General features: G+C 49.5%; 1 protein-coding gene and 1 long non-coding RNA gene across 2 annotated transcripts in view; one reads left to right on the top strand and one right to left on the bottom strand.

The window, feature by feature from the left end:
• Positions 1-7,064: 7,064 nt before the first annotated feature.
• LOC149363548 (uncharacterized) overlaps positions 7,065-18,462 on the bottom strand; it is a 19,198-nt gene continuing 7,800 nt past the window's right edge. The window contains exons 2-11 of the mRNA XM_089573534.1: positions 17,596-18,053; positions 16,823-17,005; positions 15,758-15,783; positions 12,941-13,032; positions 12,169-12,260; positions 11,295-11,322; positions 9,961-10,044; positions 9,345-9,388; positions 8,013-8,122; positions 7,065-7,274 (exon numbers count right to left, since the gene is read on the bottom strand). Of these exons, the coding sequence (XP_089429660.1) occupies positions 7,123-7,274; positions 8,013-8,122; positions 9,345-9,388; positions 9,961-10,044; positions 11,295-11,322; positions 12,169-12,260; positions 12,941-13,032; positions 15,758-15,783; positions 16,823-17,005; positions 17,596-18,053 (1,269 nt within the window). The 3' untranslated portion in view covers positions 7,065-7,122. The remainder of the gene's footprint in view (positions 7,275-8,012; positions 8,123-9,344; positions 9,389-9,960; positions 10,045-11,294; positions 11,323-12,168; positions 12,261-12,940; positions 13,033-15,757; positions 15,784-16,822; positions 17,006-17,595; positions 18,054-18,462) is intronic.
• The window catches only part of LOC149363547 (uncharacterized), a 22,104-nt gene continuing 20,479 nt past the window's right edge, over positions 16,838-18,462 (top strand). The window contains exons 1-2 of the long non-coding RNA XR_016289087.1: positions 16,838-16,954; positions 17,623-17,722. This is a non-coding gene — a long non-coding RNA (uncharacterized LOC149363547). The remainder of the gene's footprint in view (positions 16,955-17,622; positions 17,723-18,462) is intronic.

Raw genomic sequence — 18,462 nt, 5'->3', positions numbered from 1 at the left:
TGGTCATTCCTCCACTACCTCGGAACATGCACCCCGATTTCCACGCTGAACGTCGTGCAGAGAGAGCCAAATCATTAGGCAAACGTTTCCTTAATGATACCTCTGTGGTATATGTTGATGCAGCAGATTCTTCGGCTGACAAGATGGTAGCTGTGGTCACCACGGAATGTGGTACATTCATAACCTGGGGCACTATACGCACTCAGCACACACATGTTGGAGAAGAAACAGCCATTCTCTAGCCATTGCGGGATCCTCGGCAGAAACCATTGTCAGCGACTCAAAATTGGCAATACGTAACTACACGTTTGGAAGAATCTCTCCGCAAGCAGCACGGATTCTGCTAAATTATCAGCCCACGCGGCGCATTCGCCTAATCTGGACGCCTGCTCATGCCTCCCTTGCTGGTAATGAGGTGGCTCATAACCTAGCTCGAGAACTGTCCCTCCGAGCTGGGTCGTGCAGTCCACCCGCCCTATACTCCGGCAAGGACAGGTTGTTTTCTTACAGAGAAATCCTGCAGCACTACAGACTTGCAAGACTCAGATTTCCCCCAGCAGATAAAACGCTTTCCAAGCAACAGGCCAAAGCCTGGCGTAAACTTCAAACTAAAACCTATCCAAATCCCCAATTGTGTAGCTTCTATTCGGATGGACTCTACTCAGACAAATGCAAAAATTGTGATGCCAAAGCCGATCTAAATCATATGATCTGGAACTGCCCGCAGTCCCTACCCGCGAGTCGCTTCATTACCGACTCTGATCATTGGGAGGCTCTATTGCACAGCCCCGACCCGGGGACACAGATCAAGCTCCTCCAGCTGGCTGAAGACGCCGCCGCTGCCCAAGGGATAGCGGCCGCCGTTTAAGCGGGGGGTGACTTCGGGTCGCTCCTCTATATCCGCTGGAAATAAAGTTCCACCACCACCACCACCACGAGATCCATCGTAACGCTGGCAAAACGCCAGTGCAAACGTAATCGAAGCGACTGTAGCGACGGCCGCAATAGCCGATAGATGCCTTCAACGTGCGGCCGGCGGTAGCTGTCTTTTCCGCTGCTGCTAGGCCGCGCTGCTGGCCGTCAGAAATCACGGAGTCTGCGCTACGTCATGCGCACGTCATGTTTCACGTCTCTTAGTCCTGTGTCGTCATAGGAGAATCCCAAGTTTGAATCATAGCGGCGGGAAAAACTTTTTCAACTTCGAATCCAAATTTCTTAGAAATAAATGCATCTTTCGCTGCCGGCCAAGTGGCAACAAAGCCATGACATGCCGAAATATCGGATTTTCCTATAAAAAAAATATTAATAGTGCTCTCCTCAGTGTCGCTTTAAGATCAAGAACACAATTTCAAAAAGTACAAACGAAACAAAAAAATGTAGCGGTACGACATTATAAAAAAATTAAAAGTGGCTTTCAAACCTTTTTAGTGAAGTTTGGGTTACTGCATCATTAGTTAGATTATTCCAGTCTGTAATCGTTCTGGGGAAAAAGGAGTACTGAAACTTGTTAATTAGTGCGTTTAATGGTGTTACTGTAAAATCATGGCGTTGTCTTGTGTTGTACCCTGAGGACAACGATATAATATTGGGTGTGTCAATATTGTACTGACCTTTGATTAACTGAAATAAAAATTTTAGACGGCAGATGCGATTTCTGTGAGAGACCTGAAGCAAACCACTTTGATTAAGAAGTGCAGTGATAGATGTGCGGTTATATGAATTGTAAATAAACCGTGCTGCTTTCTTTCGGACTCTGTCTAATTTAGCAATGTTAGATTTAGTGAAAGGATCCCAGATAATGGCGAAAGAAGGAATTGGCAGCCATTTTGGGAGCTATTTGAAACATCGATCCACAAGAATTCGGACCTATCACCAGCAGAGAAATTTCAGTATTTGCGATCTGTACTGACAGGAGACGGAGCATCTGCCATCGAGGGGTTGCAACTGACGGCGGAGTGCTACAACCACGCCATTGATATCCTAAAGCAGCGATTCGCCAATCAAGCCATCCTCATCCAGGACCAGATGGAGGCCCTCATGGCTGCTGCACAGGTGTTGTCGACAGGCAGTGCCCACACTCTGCGGCGCTGGTATGACAGCCTTCAGGCTCACATGCGAGGTCTTAAGGCGTTGGGTGGGGGCGAAGAATCGTACTGCGCAATGCTCTACCCTCTTGTGCTCCTGGCGCTTCCGACCGACCTGAGCCTGCTGTGCAACAGGATGATGGCCTCGAAGGATGCAGAGGGCTCCAGCAACGGCAACGTCTCAACCATCGACACCAGCTCCGACACAAGAACAGAATCGGTGCATAAGAAAGAGCTGCGCGCACTTATGGAATTTCTTCGGATCGAAGTTGAGTGCCGAGAAAGGGCGGGCAGGCAACCCAACGACGCAGTTGGTAAGTCCATGTCCCGTAATCAGGCGCATGAACAGGTGAAGAGTGCAGCGTATCCTGCCAAGCCTCGACACTCGTCGGCGGCAGCCTTGCATGGCACAACGAAGGACGTGGAATGCTTCCTGTGCAAGTCAGAACTGCACGCAGCAGAGAATTGCACCACCGCAAGGGAGCTGGCAAAGAAGAAACGCATGTTACGGGAGCACGGCCGATGTTTCCGATGTACGAGGCCAAAACACACGGCAAGGATGTGCAAGAGCATGCTATCTTGCAGCAAGTATCGCGGCAGGCATGCCGCAACGATGTGCGACCCGAGCTTCATTCCCGACCGGCGAGACGCTCGATCGCATGAGACACAGGAGGACGTAAACGGAAGCTCTAGTCCAGTAAGCCTGCAAGCAACACAGTGTGGCGCGACACCGGCGGTCCTGCTCCAAACAGTGACAGTATGGGCCGAGAGCCAGAAGAAGAGAAAACTGGCTAGAATTATGTTTGACACTGGTAGCCAGCGCTCCTTTATTACCGAACAGCTATAAAAAGAGCTAAACTGCAAGCTGCTCGGGACCGAAACCCTAACTGTCGGCGTGTTTGGAGGCCGTAAACAAGAACGCACCTTTCGAAGGGTTCAGCTGACTTTGCGAAGCAGGCGAAATAACAGAAGGTACGAGATTGACGCTCTCGAAGCACCGACCATCTGTCAACAGGATCTCCCAAGCCCAGACGAAAGAATCATGGAAGAATTAGACTACCTTGGCTGCAGTTTAGGCGATGACCTGAAGGAGCTAGAACACCGCTCAATCAATATTCTGATCGTATCGGACCATTACTGGGGAGTGGTGACAGGGCGAATTCGTCGTCTAAAGGGCAGCCTGACCGCATCAGAGACATTGTTCGGATGGGCGGTGCAAGGAAAGAGCAGTTCGTCTTCCCCGATACTGATGCTGAATTCCAATGGCAGATCGAGACCGCTCCGTAGGATCGCGTACGGAGCGCGTCGGAGCGCGTAGCTTCGCCACCTCCCATTTTGCGATTGGACTGCCAGTGCTCCCTCGGGAGCGCGACACCAGCGCCGTCGGAGCGGACGCCCCAACGCCCGGCTAGCTTCGTGTTCGAGTGCGACAGGAGTTGCGCGAGGCGCGATCTCTGCCTTGACAGACGCCTTCTCGGCGAAACAAAAAGGAGGTAGTACGAAGGCCGGAATGTAAAGCCCAAACCAAAGCGTATGTACAGGATGGTCTACTCTCCGTGAACACGCGAGTATGCGGCCGCGGTCTTCGGAGCGCCGTGAGCCTGTCCACCGTTCACGAAAGAAGTGGCGGACGACGCGCAGGCAAGTCACTCGCTGCTAGATTTTGCAGCCTTGCGACTGCGAGACGCAAGCCGCTGAACCAATCAACGAGACAGTCGAGCTTTCGGCAACGACGCCGCCCGCGGACACGCCGAGCGACGAACTGCGCTGCCCCCCGGACAACGTTTCTCCCTGGCTGCCGTAGTCGTCGCTAAGCCTAACTGTTTTTCATCGATGCCGCAGCTGAGGGCGCTTCGGAACTGGCCAGCGCTGTAGTAAAGGTGCTACTCGCGTCACCGTTTTACTGTGTTCCTCGTCTCATAATAAAATAAAGACATGATCGATTTCTGCGACGCCTCCAGCAGCGGAGCTAGCAGACAGCAGGCCAGCCGCACTGGGCATCAGGAAGAAATTTGCTTGTATCGCAGTTATCACTTCTACCAGCACCTCGGTATTGGCCAACGATCCTCAAAAATGATTCATTTGTTACGTTCCTCTACTCCAGGGCTTGTTATGAACGCGAACAAAGAATATTAGCGCATTTTTCTGACGCTGGCAGCTTCACACTCGCTGTCCGTTTCGGACGAATATTCACTGCTGGACTCAGCTTTCAGTGCCCGAGTCGGAACTGTCACTTCCATGAAGCAAAATTAGTGCCGCACGGCTTGAAGCAAGATCATTGCCGTCCACTGTTGACTGGAAAGTGCCCGGCTGTCCCGGCTCGCCCGGTTCACCACGTAGTGACGACAGGAACGAAGCGGCTGCTGCCGGTCGCGACCGGAAGCAGACGCGGCGGAAAAGAAAACGTCACGCGAGGTTCCGGTCAAATCTGCCGATTTCGGCGGATCAAGTATCGCTGCTCCACGGAGCGATCCGGGATTTACGCCTGATCCCGATCTGCCATTGGAACATACAACTCGCGCTCCCATTTTACCATTGGAATACGACTGATCCAAACCGAGCAGAAAATCTTGATCCCGATCTGCCATTGGAATTCAACATGAGTTGCGCCCAGGCGATCGTTCTGCAAGCCGCAGTAGAAGAAAATGACAGAGCGGTTGTTCCCAGAGAGTTCTGGGAGCTGGATAGCTTGGGAATTATCCACACACCGGCAGAAAACACAAGCGAGATCGAAGTAGGACGAGGGTTACATAACCTACAAAAAGAGCCCCATCATCCTGCCGAAGAACCATCCGTATTCCACCCTCCTGCCGATCGACGCACACCGACACATGCTGCACGCCGGAGCAAGCGACACGCTCGTGCAACGGTGCGAGATGTATTGGGCCCTGCGCGGCAGAGAGCTCGTGAAAAAGGTGGTGCGTGCTGGTGCCACTTGTCAACAATTCAGTGCTCCGCCGCAAAGTGCTCCGACGGGACCGCTACCAGAAGATCGGACAACGCGCAGACCTTGAAGCGAGCAGCAAACGAACGGACCGAACTGTGGCTGCGCCACCCAGATGTGGACCGTTTTGCATGTGCAGAAGTTGAGGGTCGCTTTATTGTTGAACGGGCGTCATGTGGGGGTTGTTTCTACGAAAGGATGGTGTGCTCAGTGAAGATGGCATTAAGAAAAGTGATCGGGAAGAAATGTCTAGAAACTGGACACTTAGCCACTGTCCTTTGCGAAGTTGAAGCGGTTGTAAATTCTCGGCCATTGACTTATGTGTACAACGAGGTCGGAGAGGGCAACCCCCCAACCCTATCAAGCTTTCTCCTTGGGAGAGGGCTAACGACTCTGCCGACGGCGGATGGGGAGCCGCCCGCTTCGACCCCTCAGATGCTTCGTTGGTTTCAACGGCAGGGACAGTCACGTACGTTCTCCGAAGGCCGGTGCGGCTCCTTTACCCGCTGGAGTTGACAGAACTGTAGAATGCGCTCCACGCATTCTGGGGGGGAGTGTTAGAACGGACGGTGGTAGCCGCACAGGGCATTACCCCCTTACCTTGAGACCAGCGGGCGTCGAACGCACCGAACCTCCCCGCACGACGACCTCGGAGGCGATTATATGCCCTTTCTGGGAAAGGGTAGGGACGGGTTGTCAGTCAGTGAGTCGGCAGAGGGCGTGTGGCAGTCAGGGTGAGTTGACAGTGTGTGTTAGGAGTGTGTGCTGTGTGGTCGACTTGCCGTGGTCGATGATGGAATGTGCCGCCTTTTCTCATCCATGTAAATAAATGGTGGTTGTTGTGTTGTAGAGAAAGAATGTGTGGTGGCGAGTGATTAAAACGCCGAACGGATATCACTTCGTTGCTACATAAACATTTCAACACATCTTTTGATGGCGCGTGCCAGTTCCGTGGGGAGATGGCTGACACCTTCCCCATGGTTTGGGCGTGTCGAACAAACCCATCTATCCCCCCCCCCCCCCCCCCCCCCCAACCCCACCAGAGAGGACTAGGAGGCGGCTCTGGTCGGCTGTCACGACCTAAAGACCTAAAAGGCCTTGGTTCAACAATCGCGGGCGGCGTTGCCTGCCAATGGGGCTCCACCTAGTATTGTGAGGGGAAAGGGCCAATGGGGCACTACCCCAATCACCTCTCTGTAAAAATATACGATAAATGTTTTTCCCCATCACCGCCATGCAGGATTTTTTCTGGCTCTTCAACTTCATTGCTAGAATGACCACGACTAGAAGGCAGCTCAACATGTGCCGTCTGGTAGTTACTAGAGCGCTAGGGTAGAGCGCAGTTCAAATGTCACAGCTCCCGTGGCCATTCGCCGGTGGCAGCCAGAGCCTCTGCAAGGCCGTGATGGCGTAATCCCATTTTCGAGGATTCAAGATGCTTGAATGCATCTTAAATGGTGCATGACATCAGGGTTATAGGTCAAGAAATAAGTAAATTGACAGTTTTAACTCAACTTTCCTGAAAAACATTTCAGCAGCCTTTAAGCCAAGCTACATGCTCACTTTCCAATGTTGCTTGAGCTTCAAGTTACATCCGCAGAGGTAGTTACCTGCTACAGCATTCACCATACGTAGAAACTTGCGGTTCTTTTGGTGCGACCTGGGCGATATATTAAAGTGCGACACAGCAAGATTGTGAGACTGCAGGACGGGCTTTATTGCACAGTGCCCTCGAACGAGTTATACAAGAAGAAAACAAAGCCGGAAATGTGCTCACGGCGCACAGCTCTAGGCGACAACCTCTTGCAATGGCGGGGTAGCTCAGGTGCGAAACGCCATAGTGCGCTTTCTTCGCCAAAGATATCTGGCGTAGGTGTCGCTCTCCTGGCAGCCATAGCATGCGTCCATAGGCTCCCAGTCTTGGCAATGCAGATCAGCCGGCTATCTCGAAATAGATTCCCACCCTTAAGGGATCGGTTTGGGCTCAGCTAACAGCAGTGAGTGATGCCTGGCCTCTTAGGGTTGGAAGCTGGGGTCTGCGTTTGCCATCGAAAGAAGGGAGCCCGACGCAGAGCGAGGTGCGCCTGCCGGCGTCTATCCGCGGTTCTCGCGTCGCCCGGTGACTTCCGCGTCACGCACAGGCAGCTTGTTCCAGGCGCGGCCGATCAGGTCGTACCTGGCCGCCAGGTGGGGAAAGCGCCTGAACACCTGGTCCACAACGAACAACTTCAGCAGGATGCCCGTCACTGAAAACGCAACGCGCGTACAGAGGGTTAAAACAAAGCAAACCTTAAGGGCCGTCGGCCCTAAATGCGAGCGCGACCTCCTGCTGCGTTTGAAAGTATTGCCGAAATGCTTACTCAGTGTGGCATAATCTGTAAGGTAACTGCACTTCTTGCTTTCGCTAACTGACATTCAGAGCCCCTGGGCAACAATCGGCATCAGAAGTCTAGACTATTGTGACTGTAGTTAATAAAGTATGACGCATAAATCTGCTGTAAAAAGCCTTCATTTTCTTTTCTTGTTTGCGGTATACTACTATAAAAACGTTTTTTCGATGGGCAAGAGTCGCAACTGTCCAGACAACGTCTGGCTGCTCTCGTAAATAAGCTAACAAATATCTGTAGTCCATGTTGTCTGAATAATACGCATCGGAGAAGACTCGATAAGATGTGCTAGTGTAATGAATAAATAAACTCGCAATGCACTTACCACTGCGTAACGAGAGATTCAGTGGCGTCACATTTCAAAGCTGTATACAATGGTAATGTTCTGTCTGGTACCTGTGTGTTTGCCTCGCGTCACTATGCAGTCACTCGTGATGCCACTGTGTTCGTACCACACAGCGCAGCTGCCCGCAGTCACGCATATCATGCATCACGTCATTGTACGCGGAAACAGGAAACGTGGCTTTAATACTGGTCACTATGAAACAAATGAGGCAAGGTACAAAAAAGAACGACCCTGCGCGCCAAGGTCCTTACCTGCGACCTGCACCGCGGCTTCCTGTCCCTGCCAGAAGGCGAACACCGTCAGTTCCATGAGCGCCAGCATGAAGAAGAACGTGGTGCTGGCGTTCTTCCAAGAGAAAAGGCTGCGCAAAGCACACAGGGAGTAAAGAAAGTGCGCTGAACACCGGAAAAAGGAGCGGTAGGAAACGGCGCCCACGAAATGAAATCTTTTAGGACGCAATTGTACGCAGAGGCAAGGGAGAGAAGGTGCCACGAGCCGCTTCTTCAGACTCTGATGCCTAACTGAGAAACCTACGATGTTTGCTCGTGTCTGATATGGTTGCTACTGGACGCTACAGTGAGGTGCAACTACAGAACGAAGTGGAATTTCTCCGCCAAAGGGCCCCTTCTAGCCAGTGGCATTGGCGACTCTCATGAGCCTGCTAGCGCAAAAATGAAGGAAGTAGCAGATGAGAAGCGATAGTGCTCTCCCTTCATGACTAGAGATCGTCACGCTGTAGTCGTTCACAGCTCAAGAACGCAGCGGCTGTTGCCCGTCAAACAGTCCCCTTCCAGCCAATGGCACTGGATGATTCTCCTGAGCCTGTAGTGCGACAATGCATGGAGTGGCAGATGAAAGGGGGTAGTCCCCTCTCTCCATAGCCGGGGATAGTCCCCCACCTGCATTGTAATGCCGCTCCCTGCATTGTCACGCTAGCAGGCTCATGAGAATCGGCCGACGCCATTGGCTGGAAGGCGGTCCTCTGACGGGGAAAAGCCGCTTCGGTATTGAATTGTATCCGACTGTAGCTGTTTAGTGCGCGCGGCACTGAATACGGAGGGGCGGGTGAAGGAAACTTGCAGTTGGATCGTCGAAACCAAGTGGCTATTGTGCGCAGCCAAGGCGGTGTTGAAGGCGGTCAGAAATTGGCGGTGATCTTATGCGGCATCGACTAACTTACGTGACATGGTGTGTAATAATCTATATTTTGCCTTACGCAACTGACGAAGGAAGGCGTAGCTACTGAAACGATTAACCTTGCAAACAAGTAAGGCTATGCCTATGATGTCTGCAATTGAACTATTCTCTTTATGGTGCGGGGGGGGGGGGGGGGGGAGGGGGGGGAATCGTTTTCATGTTAATCCCCTGCCATGCAGCCTCTGAAGCAAGAGAGAAATGCAGGGAAGTATAAAAGGAAATGAACGCATGTACGCAAGGCACAAAGACATGTGAATTGCATTAAATTGTATACTGCATGCGGTCTAAAGAACAGATTGCTTTCGTCGTAGTACGAAATTGATCCGACGAATTTATTACAATGACACCTTAAGTGAAATAAATAATCTGTTTAGTTTTTAGCTTACCTTTCGGCCTTGTCAAAAACGGTCGAGATTTCCTCGAACGTTTTCTGCAATGTGGAACATGAACAAAAATATTAGGGTAAATGAGAAGGAAATGTTAGTGATTGACGCAAAACATACTGAATACACTGCTTATTCTTTTTGCTGTAAAGCCTTAATGCGATGAGGCAACACAGAAAGACAGGTGATTTGCCGTGACCTGCACTTAAGGCAATAACAGACAATGCGAGTGCTCATGGAGACACCTTCCAGCCATCTTCGATGTTAGGACCGAGACTGGCTCAGGAGCCTTCCTTGAAATGTGTTTGGTCCATCTTTCCTGGTTTGCATCCTATTGTAGTAACACCCTGCCCATTCTTGCTTAATGAATAGTAGTAGTAGTAGAAACATTTATTGAAAATTCAAAATAAAGACGAGGTCTTTTCATGCTGGTGGTGACCTTATTTCAAGACTCCAATTGTCATGGCTGGCTTTCTCTCTTGCATGGGACACCAGGTTACGCTGGATCGTCAGGTCAGACTTTATGAAAAGGTTTCCTTTCCCTTTTTTCATCTCACACCCACTCACTCATACACACTGAAAGAGCTGTGACAAATGAGAAAAAAGACAAACTCCTCACCGAGACTCGCATGTCGAGGTTCAAGACCTTGATGAGGTCATTCGCCGGCTTGAAGAAGCGCCCGGGAAAGGTTCTCTTGCGTGACTGGACGGCGGTTGAAAGAGGAGAGCCAAGGCTATGATTGCATTGTTTGGACAGCTTGATTTTGTCATGTGGGCTCTTAGCAGCTGCGAATTACTTTCCGCAAAGCTGGTGCTGTATGCATGTGGGCTAGGATACAAAATTCTCCGTGGCGGCACACAGTGGAATGATGGAAACTCTAATGAACAGCACAGTGTTAGAAGTTATTGCGTGTGGGCATAATTCATTATGGAGCCGAGCAAATGATTGCTAGGAATGAAAGAAGGCATCAGCTGTATTCACACCGCACAGGTAAGCGAAGTCAACGCACTAAATGTTAACCGCAGAGTGACAGGACCACACGATTAGAAAAGAGCGCAGGACAACGACAGGGCAAAGAGACGCAAGGGCAGGATCCTGTCGGTTCTCTGCTGTCCATGCATATTTTTGCTCTATAGTCGGATGAAACTTAAGATCTCTGCAGCTTTTCCCCGTCAAAAACCCCCTTCCAGCCAATGGCGTCGGCTGATTCTCATGCACCTGATGGTGTGACAACGCAGGGAGTGGTAGATGAAAGGGGATGATCCCTTCCCTCTGTGATCGTGGACCTTTCTCTCCATTGTGGCGCCGCTCCCTGGCGTTGTCACGCTAGCATGGACATCAGAATCGGCAGGCGCATTGGCTGGAAGGAGATGCTTGCACTGGGAAAAGCCACTGAGTTCTTAAGCTGTGTATATCTTATTATTTGATGTATAAACACAAGTGCGCAAGAGCACACGAAAGGAAGCTGCATCCATTTTTTCATGCAGTGAAGAGTGTTGATTGTATTGTTGTTTTACAAATTGAAGTATGTTAGGTCTGCTATCTTCATGCCAACTTTAGAATTGTGACAAGCGCACATTTATGTTGTCACTACCAATGCAGAGCTTTATAAGAACGAAAAGTATCTAGGAGGAAATTGTTCGCCAGATCAGCTCTTACCTCTGGGTTGAGTTTGTGTCTGAAGTCTATGAAATAGTGAAATAGTGTTTACTCCGGTGAAGAAGAAATCATAAAATTACGAGTAATTTTGACCTTCGACTCCTTAGTGCAGCAAGATCCGCTCAAACACGTTTCTCTGATAAAACGCTCAACAAAGTCACGTGCCCCAATGACAACTACCACAGCAACACTGAGGTGTCTTTCGCCTCCGAGCACAGAGGCAGAGCGCGAAATCTCTTGCGATACTTGACCGCAAGGGCGAGAAATGTCAGAGGAGAAACGCGAACACTCACCTTAGTCTGGTCGGAAACGACGGGGCTGCTAGAAGTAGAGACAAAGTAACAATGAAAAACAGCTCCACAAACCACGTACAGAAGCTCACAAAAGTGAAGTCATTTTCTATCAAAGAGACAGACCTCGTAGGCAAAGCACAACGAGAGAGATTTAGAAAGAATGTTTTCAGTGCTCATTTTCGTTTATGCCTCGACGTTGATAATTTTTCGAGAATCTAATAGTTGCATTTTAACGTGTAGAAAAACAATACACAGCAGCGTCATACTTGTGTAACCACTTTGGTAGGTTTCAAAAAGAACCATCTGCATTTATTTTCGAAAAATTGCTAATGTACCGTATTCCTAATTTCTGCGCTACCTCCACTACTACAACCAGGAGCAATCATCAACATGATCATTCCAAATTGAACGCTTCCTAAAATATTAGTCTTTCCAGAGCGCAGTAGAGAAAGGGAAGGAACTGCCCGTTTTGGAAATGCATCTCACACGCATGCGAAGCTACAAGGATATGTCTATGAAGACTAACTCAACGCCTAGGGGAGCTTATCGGCTGATAACTAAATTAAAATAGCACAGTTATTGTTCACACGCATGCGAAGTTAGAAGGATCCGTCTATGAAGACTAACTATGTACAGGTAGAAGAAGTGCTTAAGAGTCAGAGACACGATACGCAGTGCCTTGGAAGAAAAACGCGCAAACAAGACCTCTGCTCACTATCACTCGAGAAAGGCAAAAACATTTGCATGCCACAACCATGGTCAAGACGTCATAGGTACGACACCAGAGGCTTGAACGGAAGCGTTCAAGTGGTGAGCGTTGCTGGATGCGACTCCTCCGGCCAGTGTTTTCGTAACTGTTCACTGCGTCACTTACCCCCCGCCGAAGAGCTGTGCAATGAGGTAGGCGACAGCCGGGGCGAGCAGCAGCTGCAGAAGGCATCCCGCCCAGGTCGCGAACAACAACACCTGGGGAAGGCGGAGAGATGCGGAAACATTCAAGTATCTCTGTGAGTTAGCTGCCAGTGAAGAGGAAGCTACAGGGGAGGAGCGTTCGCGACTCTCACTCCGGCAAATAGTGCAACTGAAGCACACTGCGGACGTTTCCCCCTGCGCGGTTGTGTCGCACTGTCTGGTATAACAGATGCCACTATGGAAGCTTCTTCATTGACATGACTCTTTAAATGTGGAATTTAGCAGTTGTCCTACAAATGTGTTAAACAGCAAGTATGACCAATATACTGTGCTCTAAGAGATTTGATTTGTTGGGTTTAACGTCCCAAAGCGACTCAGGCTATGAATTATGGCGTAGTGAAAGGCTCCGGCAATTTCGACCACCTGGTGTTCTTTAACGTGCACTCACTTCGCACAGTACACGGGCCTCTAGAATTTCGCCGCGATAAACTGTTTAACGCTATATTTCACTGCGCAGGAAAACAGTGAGTTTCGACTTCGTTGCTTTCGCTCAGTCGCCAGGATTTTCTGGGCTGTGTAGGGAACGAGCACAGCCCAGTGCCCAATATTGGGGCGCCCATCGACCTCCTTTTGAAAAGGTTTATAATGCAAGCAAGGTGTTGCTACAGAGATTCTAAATGCGGACTTAGATTCGATAAGGAGGCGTGCGTAGCACACAGGGACAGTCCACTCACCGTGAGCAGCAGGGCAGTGCGCAAGGGGCTCCTCCAGCTGACCAGCTTGAGGTACTCGTGGTGCACGTCCTTGAGCCAATCGTCGAAGCGTTCTGTGGACACACACAGAGGCGGAGGGCGCACAGTTCAGAAGATGCCATGGTTAAAAAATTCAGGGGGGCACTTTGTTGTCCTAAAGTGCGGTGAGGCGAAAGCCTTAAAGGGTCAGTCTACTGAATTTTATCGACCATATTTTCTTTGCGGCAACCGATAGCTCTCTGCTCAAATTACCGTTTAGCCAGCTGTGGTGCCAAGTAGTGTGGTAGAACATTTTAAAATAGAATTTACTAATGTGGGAAAACATCTGTATGAGATGGTAGTCTCATCTGGCAACCATCTGGATTTCCATCGCGCGGAGACAAACGTGGCGGCGCCCGTCGAAGCCGGACCTCTCGCTTCGGACTGAATTCTCGTTGTTGCTGCCTTTTTCAGTGCGTTCACTGGCCATAAATTGGGCGCCTGTCTTTCTCTTCGTCTCATCTCGCCTATAAGAAAACATATAAGAGATAAATTTGCTTTATTTTAATAATTAGAGTGACGATTCTGCCGCTCGTAGGCTTAAGTGGAGAGTCGGTTTGTTTACAGCAATGGTTCCCGTCCTGACGACCAGATGGCGCCACTATAGGCTGTTTACTTTTGCGTCTCTGCTAGCATACGCTGAACTAAAAGTGGGAATGTGCCTGTGTTTTGCGTACGTGTAACTATAAATATTCATGTGATTTACAGAAAAAGCGAGCGGTACGCCTTCTACTGTTTACTAGAACAAAACGTGCGTTTCTCTGACATTGGGGCATACAAATGGTACATAGTATATTCACTTATGCTTCTGCAAAAAAAGACTACCACTTTCTTGAACAAAAGGAACGTTTGGGGTCACCATCATGCTTTTTTACGCGACTTTTAACGCCGAAATAAAATATAAATTCCTGCCTAAACCGGGCGCAGACCCCTCGTTATTGATGTTATAGGGTGCCAACTACCAGAATATGCCATTATTTATACACTCATCTCGGTGAGTAGACTGACCCTTTAAGCGCGGTGTTTCGGCTTGTGTTACTGATGTGTGGTTAAGATGTTAAGCTTGGCCTCTAAGAGCGGAACGCGACAGCGTCTTGCAACGCTGCCAGGGAGTCCACAGAGCGCCGTCGCCCGTTCGGCTCTAAGCCTTGCTCGACGGTCAATCGTCAGTAAAATTGAACCTAGCGTATGAGTTCCCTGAGCAGGTGTATCATCAGAAAGGAAGGAATGCCTTAATTGAACCTCGCAGGTGAACTGACGATGAGAAGAGGCTTTGACATTCAAATCACGGAAGTAGCCTTAGCGTCCTCCGTGGAAGACCTGACGGCACATTAACGGCAGTGGCAACCAGCGACTGACGTACCCTTAAAACTAATTATGCCAAAAGCTGTTCCCCACGTCCATGCTTTTTTTATTTATTTTTTTTTTATTTGTCCCGTTGTTCACGCGTCTCCTGCGTTAAACGGCGTCCCGGATTGCGCCAATGAACGAAGCTCAAACACGTGAACTTCCATGGAGAGGTGCGGGGAATGCCGGGAAGTCGAAGTACTGATATTAGGCTTAGGCATTGTTGGGCATGAAAGTGAATTCTACCTTAATAATATGCCTTCTCCCGGCAAAACTCAAAGAAATATTGCGACATTGACGATACCAGCCCAACACTTTTGTTAAATTTATTGAAGAAGTGAAAAGCGCACGAATATTATAATGTAATCTGCGCGCAGGCAGAGGTGAACATTGCGGCGTACCTGCAGATTTCGAGGCACAGTCTACGTTTTCAGCCTAATTCAAATCAAGCCAGATAAGAAACCTCGCCTTCCCGGCATTCCCGCTGTGGATGAAACTCGCATAGACGGTGGCGCCAACTTTTTGCCTCTAGGTGATATTGAGAAAGTCTATGCTTTGAGAGTGCTGCTCACGACGCTTGTTGTGTCTTTCCTTTCGTCCCAGTAAAAAGTCGCGCTGTTCCTTTTTGAAGATCAGTTCAGAGATAAATAAAATTTGCTGTGGCTTAGTTTGGTTAAGCCCGGTAATTGCGAAAGCAATATCCGTACGTACGCCATGGTACAGCTGGTAGTGTAGCTGATGGTGGTGCTTGTGGTTAGACTTGTGGTGATGCATCGGTTAGATAATCCAATCCAAACCAATGAAATCCAATCAACTCCAATCCAATCCACTCCTTTCCAATCCAATGTAATCTAATCTATTCAAATGTAATCTAATCTAATCTAGTCCAGTCTAATCTAATCCAATCTAATGCAGTCAAGGTCAAATGAAGGTCATTGGTGGTCACCGCCGCGGCACGATGGTGGTCACCGGCCGCGGCACGGCAAAGGCGTGAAAGTGCGAGTAGTATTGCTTTCGCAATAAAAGGAAGAGGGAAGGCAGGGATGTTAACCAGAAGAGTGTTCTGGTTGGCTACCCTGCACAGGGGAAGAGGGGACTGAAAAGGGGAAAAACAGAGGGGTGGAGGGGGCACTGGCACAACTGGTCCCTCAAGCCAGTCGCTCTCAGAAAGCTAAACAGAGCCTTGTAGGCCTTTAGGGCAATCGACTGCCACGGCCCCGTAACCTTATCTCTGTTAAAGGGCGAGGATCGGGGCGGTCCAAGGTTTCTTTCTGAAATGGCCATACGGCCGTGTTCGTCCAGTAGCCACAGTTACGCAGCTCGCTTCTGCCAGCAGTGTCGGAGTACGTTCTGTCTGACACTTGCGAAATACGAGGGACGCATGGTAGAGTAGAAAATCGATTTAATACGTACCATACTTGAACAGCGTGTCCCGGACACTGAAACGGAAAAAGAAAGGGCGGGGAAAATACCGATTCAGGCGAGACCATACGCCAACTGCCATTATTAATAAACAGCTAACGTGGCAAACTTGTATTCTCTTGCTTTGCCTGTGGTAGCTATCGATCCTTGTAGCGTGCTTGTGCTACAGTATTACCATCAACAACCCCGTCAATAACCTGCCTTGCCACATCTTCGCCTTATCGATCAGCGGGTGCAGTCATGCCCAGCAGTTCTGAATAATAGTGACCAAAGACAACAGTCACCGAAACAAAGGAGCGTAGGGGATGTATATTTTTAATTTTAGCAGTTTTTATGAATGGGAGATTAACAAATGCAGCAAAAAAAAAAAAAACCTCATCGAGGAAAGCATTTTTGAACTGGAAAGACTTTATGAACGCAATTTTTTTCATATATTGTAAGACTTCACTATAACAATCAATATGTCCGCAGATCTCCTGTCCGCAGACTCGCATTTTTTTGGTATTAACGTTTTTGCTATCGTCAAAAGCGTTCCTCATTGGTTTTCTATGGCTCTTAACTGATGGATGCGAGCTATAGAGACACTATCAAAGAAAGATTTCGCTACACATCGGAGGAATGGACTCTTATCTCATATATTTCTATCCCGGTATCTCACAGTGCTCTTAAAGTCTCGTATCTTTAAGAAACACGCCGTGAACAAAGATTTCGAATTAACATCGATCATGTTACCAAGAGGTACGGACTTTTGCATGCGGGAGTGTGCGCGTGGCGCATCTCGTTCCCAACAACTTTGTTCTGTTTATGCCTTCTTTTCTATTTGCATTTTATTTTCCTCTTTTCTGCTGGGACACCTGCCCGGCGTCTATCCGTTACGAAGCGGCTGAGACTTGGTAAGCAAATGATCAAAGAATAGAAAAAAATTGCCAACCGAGCACCTCCGGGGCAAATAGCACAAACAACCACGTCCAGCTATACGGAATTATCAGCGGCTAGCGGGACGGTGACACGGAGATGTGCCTCAAGAGGTGTCGTTTGAAGAAGAGGATAACTCACTATCTATAGGAGAACGGAGGGTCAGGCTCGACCACGCGCCTCTCCTCAAGCTCGCTGCGGGTCTGCGACTCCCTGGGATTCCGGAGCGCCCATTGGCCGGTGGGTTCCGGTGTCATCCCTTCATCGGCAAAGGTGGAGCCAATGAGCTGTGCGTGCATCGGCGGCTGCTGCAATGATCGTCGCCTGCGAACACCGTTCACGTGAAGGAGGTGCGTCAAAGGTCGTTCGGAAATCACTGCGAGGGTCTATGCAACTTCACAGGACGTACTCTTACTTGCGCTCCTAAAAAAGCAAAATTTGTGTTCCATCATGCAGCTTCGACACCTTCAGTTGGCCATCGCAATGCGTTCTTTTATTTGCAGCAAGCAGCGGGGGGAGGGGGGGGGGGGACATTAAAAATTCAGCGAAAGGGCATGGACAATGATTGGATGTATCTGCGTGCGAAAATCAAAGCGGTTGATTTTAAGCAAGTGAAATGGAAATGAACATTATAGATGTGAGAATGAAAAGAACCAAGTGTACGCGAGATCTGATGGGCCCCAAACTGAGGGGCCTGCATTCCGCGCCTGCACAGTTGCCTTGAATGCAACTGTTGGAAGAGCCATAACAGATAGTCACAGTGCCCAGGGCGAAGTGTTAACATTACCCAGCAAGTAATAATGACTGCAACGACTTTGTCGACACGCACCACCCGACCGTGAGCATTACCACTTTCCCTTCAAGCTTGTTATCGCTATCGCTGTAGATGCACAAGATTATCAATAGCGTCGCACCTTGCCAGAAAGGCCTCTCGCATACAGGTCGTCCACGCAGCCACGGAGCGCCGTACACGCTTGGTCGGCTCTGGGTTCTCAGGGCATTCAACACCGACGACCTGTTCCTCGGAGCAGTCTGCAGAGGGTGAGGGATCGTCCGGACTCTCGCCAGAGACATTGGGCGCCTCTAACACAGCGTCTGGCGTAGAGGCTTCTTCGGTGTCCGCAGTCTGTCTGAGTTGCTCCCCAGTCTGCATTTGTTTCTCCTGGGCCTGCTTGAGTTTCTTACCGGGCTGCTCCAGTTGCTTCTTAGTCTGCTTGAGTTGCGCCTTAGTTTGCTTGCGTTGCTGCACAGAGTGCTTGAGTTGTTCCCTAGTCTGTGTGGCTCGCTTCTCAGTCTGCATGAGCTGCTCCCCAGTCTGCGCGAGTTGCTCCTCGGTCTGCTTGCGTTGCTCTTCGGCCTTCTTGAGTTGCTGCTGATCAGAGAATACATAGCGAGTGGTGAGAATGTCGCACAAATTACAGTAGTCGTAACTTTTACGGACTGTAAGAGGCGCCAGTAAAAATTCAACCAGGCTGCTCGAAGGATGGTCAGAAAGCCATGCTAACCGTGTGCAGTATTGCGCTGCTCGATGCCGCATTAATATGAATGTCATGTACTCGCCCTGTTGTGTGCTGTGGCGTGAGGACATCCACGATAACATTTGTCAATGCATATAAGATGCCCTTCGTTTTAGGGAAAAACTTGGATGTAGCCGATGTTTGCATGCGGAAAAGAGTTCATCAAAAATTGGATTGAACGTACCTTATACCCGAAAATGCACTTTCCAGTGTCCCGCATTTCGTTAGTGCGCAACGCTGAATACACAACACACAAGTTAGCTG

This window comes from Amblyomma mixtum, chromosome 2 (assembly GCF_055824585.1).
Source record: "Amblyomma mixtum isolate Tamu chromosome 2, ASM5582458v1, whole genome shotgun sequence".
NCBI lineage: Eukaryota > Metazoa > Arthropoda > Arachnida > Ixodida > Ixodidae > Amblyomma > Amblyomma mixtum.
The sequence above is the reverse complement of the archived record's forward strand: the minus strand, read 5'-3'. Positions and strand labels throughout refer to the sequence as shown.